The 6,004-nt window shown below is 47.2% G+C and overlaps 1 protein-coding gene across 1 annotated transcript; it reads right to left on the bottom strand.

Moving 5' to 3' along the window:
- Positions 1-667: 667 nt before the first annotated feature.
- Positions 668-5,516, bottom strand: LOC102761228 (tubulin alpha-3 chain). The gene is made up of 4 exons (XM_006768853.2): positions 5,231-5,516; positions 4,245-4,393; positions 3,299-3,979; positions 668-1,214 (listed from the first exon to the last, which is right to left on the bottom strand). The coding sequence occupies exons 1-4, from the start codon at positions 5,514-5,516 to the stop codon at positions 918-920; spliced, it is 1,413 nt and encodes a 470-aa protein (XP_006768916.1). The 3' UTR covers positions 668-917.
- Positions 5,517-6,004: the final 488 nt, after the last annotated feature.

The raw sequence follows: 6,004 nt of genomic DNA, 5'->3' as shown, positions 1-6,004 counted from the left end.
GGCATTCCAGGAGAGGGAGGTCGGAAATTGGGTTTGTGCGGCTTGGGGCTGCCTCCCTGGCCCCTCCCACAAGACGGTAAAAACAGCCACTCTTCAGCTTTGAAAAAAACGGGTTACTATTCATTTTCCAAAGAACACGAAGTATGGAACCAAGGATTTAAGAATGTTTAAATATAAAATAATTGAAGCACTTTTTCATTTCCTCAGATGTTTTTTTTTTAAATATATTTTATTGATTTTTTTACAGAGAGGAAGGGAGAGAGATAGTTAGAAACATCGATGAGAGAGAAACATCAATCAGCTGCCTCCTGCACATCTCCCTACCAGGGATGTGCCCGCAACCCAGGAACATGCCCTTGACCGGAATCGAACCTGGGACCCTTCAGTCCGCAGGCCGACGCTCTATCCACTGAGCCAAACCGGTTTCGGCCTCAGCTGTGTTTAAAAAAAAAAATTTTTTTTATTGATTTCAGAGAGGAAGGGAGAGGAAGAGATTGAAACATCAATGATGAGAATCATTGATCGGCTGCCTCCTGCACACTCCCCACTGGGGATTGAGCCCACAACCTAAACATGTACCCTTGACCGGAATCGAACCCAGAACCCTTTAGTCCCCAGGCTGCGGCTCTATCCACTGAGCCAAACCAGCTAGGGCATCAGATGTGCTTTTGGAAGCCCTTTCTGGGAGTAATGTGGTAATTAAACGTGCATAGTTTTTCAGTTTGAAAGGAAATGCTTTCCCCTTGGAAAAAATCCACTTGGAAAAAGGCAGGTATCTGGATGGGGAATTTTGTCAAAGTGCAGCACAAGGGACAGATGATGCTTCAATACAGAAACTTTAATAGGTAAACATATTGTAATGTTACAGTGTGTTTGGGGGGGATACAAAGGGATAGGTGCCAGCACAACTCTCCCATTCAGTATTCTTCCCCTTCTTCAGCCTCAGCTTCCACGGAATCCACGCCCACCTCTTCATAATCTTTCTCCAGAGCTGCCAGGTCCTCCCTGGCCTCGGAGAACTCCCCTTCCTCCATGCCCTCCCCCACATACCAGTGCACAAAGGCTCGCTTTGCATACATGAGATCGAACTTATGGTCCAGGCGGGCCCAGGCCTCGGCGATGGCGGTGGTGTTGCTCAGCATGCACACAGCCCGCTGCACCTTGGCCAGGTCTCCTCCAGGGACGACTGTGGGGGGCTGGTAGTTGATGCCCACCTGCCAGAGAAGGAGAAAATAGAGTGAAGTTTGTATTGTGGCCTCAGAAATGATAGCTTGTATTTCAAAACTGGAGCTGTGGGCCCAGGTTAAATGAACCCCTGTAGAAACTGGTACATTAGTTTTTGGCAATATCTGCCAACAGTTAATATCCTTTAACTGTTTACTTCTTTATAAATTCCTTTTGACTGGTTTTAGAGAGAGGCAGGGTGCGAGAGAGAAACATCAATTTATTGTTCCACTCATCTATGTATTTCATTGGTTGATTCTTGTTTGTGTCCTGACTGGGGATTGAACCTGCAACCTTGGCATAGGGACACTGTTCTAACCTACTTAGCTATCTGGCCAGGGCTAATCATATACTTTCACTGTTTGGATTTACTCACACAAGAACACAAAGCTACATGTATAAAGACTTCTCTATTTAATTTAAAGCACTGTTTGTAATGGCAAAATTGGAAACAAATGTCTATCATTTGTTGCACACCCATACAGTAAAACACTATATATGATTATGAAAAAGGATGATAAATCAATCTGTCCTGGCATATAAATATATCAAAGGTATATTGTATTGTATATCTGGTAAAAAGGAAAGCAAGTTGAATTCTATGTATTCATGCTTAGAAATACCTATAGAGTAATAAATATACTAGAGGTTTGGACAACTTTGGGAACATAAAGCTGGAGGAAGACAAATGCCTGGGAATGTGCTGAGGTGGTCACCTATCTCTGCCCTGGTGAGTAGATAGTAGTTAGCAGAAGCCAGGCACACCACTCTCCAGAAGAGTTGGGGAGGGCAGGGTAAAGGGCACAGCGGGTTCTGACCCTGATCAAGGGGCCCCATGGCTCTAAGGCTAGGGCCAACCAGCCCCTCCTAGTGGGAGTGCTGCCAGCTTCCGGTTCTCTCTGGCCACCTGTGTGCAGCAAGTTGAGTCCGTCACCTACGTGAAAAGAATGTGCATTTTTTGCCCAAGTTGCTTGGCTCTTCCTGTGAACCTCCCCCATATAGCAAGAGGCATAATACACATTGAATATGCACAGAACGTCGCTGTAAGGACAAACAAATCCCTGGGGAAGGAGAAGACGACTTTAGTCTTTCAGCATTCTTGTTTTAATATTTTGCCACATATGTGTGTTTCTATAATTAAAAAAACATTTAAATATGGATGATTCCTTGAAAACACCATATCCCTAAACAAATGGTTGTTAAAGAACATGGGAATTCACATGGTCCATCTTAGGTTGGACTGTCTTCCCTGGGTACAGAAGCAGCTTTGACTTCCTGCACCTCCTCACAGACCAGCCTCCCTACTGGTTCCCAGGAGCCAGAGACTCAGCTAGGAGATGAACCTGGGCACAGGGCCCAGCAACTCCCACAATGCCTCCCAGCTGAGGCTGGCTTAGATGTCCTTACTTTCAAAGGTCACAGTGACTCAAAGAAACTTTCCTCCACTCAAGAACTTGGAATGCAAGGTTTCAACTCCTAGCTAAAACCTCTATGGTCTGCAAACTTATTTAAGACTTAATGATTTTTTTTTGCATGAATCACTTAAAATTTACTTCCTCAAAGACAATCTGTGTCAGTGTCTTAAGTGGGGCTGACAGAGGGCTAGATACCTTCAATAATGTGGGTAGTAAGTGGCAAGTTACAACTATTCCAAATGGGAACAAGATGACATATATTTCTGCTACTTACGATTTTCAGTCTGGCATGACCCTGGATCTTGCAGTTCCCAAAATGAGGGCTTACAAATGTGGGGGTCTAGAGCTTTATCTAATGCAGAAAACCAATTGCGAATGAAGACTTAAAAAAAATACCTACATCTCTATTATAAAAATTTTACTATTAAAAATTTTTTAAAGATCATTTCAAGGTCAACCTACATTTCCCATACTAAATCCACCACCCTAATGGGAGCAACGATCCTTCAGACATTCTTCTGTTCTGTTAAAAAGGTACACTAATTGATGACCAAGAGCCTAGCTGCCATGGAACGGGGTCTTCTCCACAAGGGCAGCATCCTATCGCAGGGTCTGCTGCATGCTAAAAGGTAAAACCACTCGTTAACACCCAGTCCTACCTTAAATCCCGTTGGGCACCAATCCACAAACTGGATGGTGCGCTTGGTCTTGATGGTGGCAATGGCCGCGTTGACATCTTTCGGGACCACGTCCCCCCGGTACAACATGCAGCAGGCCATGTACTTGCCATGGCGAGGGTCACACTTGACCATCTGGTTGGCAGGCTCGAAGCAGGCGTTGGTGATCTCAGCCACGGACAGCTGCTCATGGTAGGCCTTCTCAGCTGAGATGACTGGGGCGTAGGTGGCCAGGGGGAAGTGGATGCGGGGGTACGGGACCAGGTTGGTCTGGAATTCCGTCAAGTCCACGTTCAGGGCCCCATCGAAGCGCAGGGAGGCCGTGATGGAGGACACGATCTGCCCAATCAGACGATTGAGGTTGGTGTACGTGGGCCGCTCAATGTCCAGGTTGCGCCGACATATGTCATAGATGGCTTCGTTGTCCACCATGAAGGCACAGTCGGAATGCTCCAGGGTCGTGTGGGTGGTCAGGATGGAGTTGTAGGGCTCCACCACGGCCGTGGACACCTGGGGGGCTGGGTAAATGGCAAATTCTAGCTTGGACTTCTTGCCGTAGTCGACCGAGAGCCGTTCCATAAGCAGAGATGCAAACCCAGAGCCGGTGCCGCCCCCGAAGCTGTGGAAGATGAGGAAGCCCTGCAGCCCCGTGCACAGATCCGCCTGAGGAAAAGCAGAGACCGTGAGCAATGCCTTTCGAAGCCACAGCGCCAACCTCCCACAAGCCTAGGTCACTTCTCTCGACTCCACAAGGTTAAATGGACCCGTCACCCCAGGTAACATGCATTCCATTGAAGGGGAGGCAAAGCAGACACAGAGATGTACGGTGGATGCACTGCAGCCACACCAGGAAGGAGGACCATGGGTTCATGATTCTGCCTTGGGTTTTGCCAAAATGACCCTGGAAGGCTTCCCAGCACCTTCTTACCAACTTGCGGATCCGGTCCAGGACCAGGTCAACAATCTCTTTGCCGATGGTGTAATGGCCTCTGGCATAATTATTGGCTGCATCTTCCTTCCCGGTGATCAGTTGCTCAGGGTGGAAGAGCTGCCTGTAGGTCCCTGTGCGCACTTCATCTACAAAGAGGACACATGTGCCATGGCCTTTAAGGATGATTGTTAACTCACCAGCATGGACAGATGTGGGGACTGTTCAATTCTACCAAGCACGTGCTGTTCCTGGCAGGTCAACAGCATCAGTGTATCACAGGGAGGCCCTACGTAATCACAGAGCACATCTGCAATCTATGGCTCTAGGGAGGTAAACTCAACTCACGGCACAAATACCAGCTTGACCGGTTCCCAAAGAAGAGAACAGAGTGCTCACCCCTGCACACAAGACTACATGTGCATATTTCTTTCACACCAAATGGTATAATTTTAAAAATGGTTCATACTGGACAGTCACTAGGTCAGTGTGCTTTTTGCCAGGCAGTCCTATCAGGGCACCTGTGTGGCCTGGTCTCTGACTTTAGGGTGACATTCTGTCACCTCTGGGTGACCACTGACAGGTCTGCCTTTGCAGCTCTCCTCAGGGTTCTAATCTGGAGGGACCCAATGAATGTTCTCTACTTACCTTTCTATGTCTGAGACGCAGGTTAAGACTCTTGTGCATCAGCTGAGAGAGTGCACAGCATTAAGGCCACCGCCTACCTGGGGCTGAGGCAGTCATGAATAAATCTGTCATAGCCCACCTTACTCCTTGCAAAGCCTTTTCTGTGTTAGGTTTTTCTAAATCAGGAGCCCAATCTCCACATTTCAAGCACTAACCTTTCAGTTTCTCGCCTAACACGGTCACGGCTTACCTGCGTGTCTATCCATCCTTTCTGCAGAGGAATTCCAAGCAGCATCCTCAGATTTAGTGAAGCTCTCCCAGCCTCCCTGGAAAGCCACCCTGCTTGCCCGAGTACCTACCAACCACGGTGGGCTCCAGGTCCACAAACACTGCTCTGGGCACATGCTTGCCAGCCCCGGTCTCGCTGAAGAACGTGTTGAACGAGTCGTCCCCACCGCCAATGGTTTTGTCACTCGGCATTTGCCCGTCAGGCTGAATGCCATGTTCAAGGCAGTATAATTCCCAGCAGGCATTGCCGATCTGGACACCGGCCTGTCCCACGTGGATAGAAATGCACTCGCGCTGGGAAACAGAACATACATGTGAGACCCATTCGTTTTCCAGACAATTGTCACTGTATGGCATGAAAATATAATTTGAGACATATATACGCGTCTCAATGTCTAAGGCTTTCTCAAATGTTATTTTCTACGAGGTTTGTGTGACCCACTTATCCCTGTGAAAACTGAGGTGCTAAACCACTTAGCTAAGTGCTGAAGTTAGTCCCAGAACCTACATGTCAAAATTAATTCTATTAAATCTCTACCCTGTGTACTGTGACAAAATGGAAAGCACATATAAAGTCCTTGTGCACACCCCAAAATACAGCTGTATTGGTAAAAGCACTTGTGTATTTGAGTTGCCAACTGTGAACTAGCTGCTTTTTTCATGGCCTGCTGTTTGTATCGGAAAGAAACAACAAACTGGCTGTTCAGACTTGGATATCTGTGATTTATGTGACCGTCTTGCTTGAAAGTAATAAACATTTTTACAGTTCTTAGTTTTAATTTCTAATGGGACAAGTGCAGGGAGGTTCTGAAGCCAGGAAGTTTGGGAATCGCCCTCGCCCTCCA

This window comes from Myotis davidii, unplaced genomic scaffold (assembly GCF_000327345.1).
Source record: "Myotis davidii unplaced genomic scaffold, ASM32734v1 scaffold223, whole genome shotgun sequence".
Lineage (NCBI taxonomy): Eukaryota > Metazoa > Chordata > Mammalia > Chiroptera > Vespertilionidae > Myotis > Myotis davidii.
Note: the sequence above shows the minus strand (reverse complement) of the source record. Positions and strands in the feature narration are given on the sequence as shown.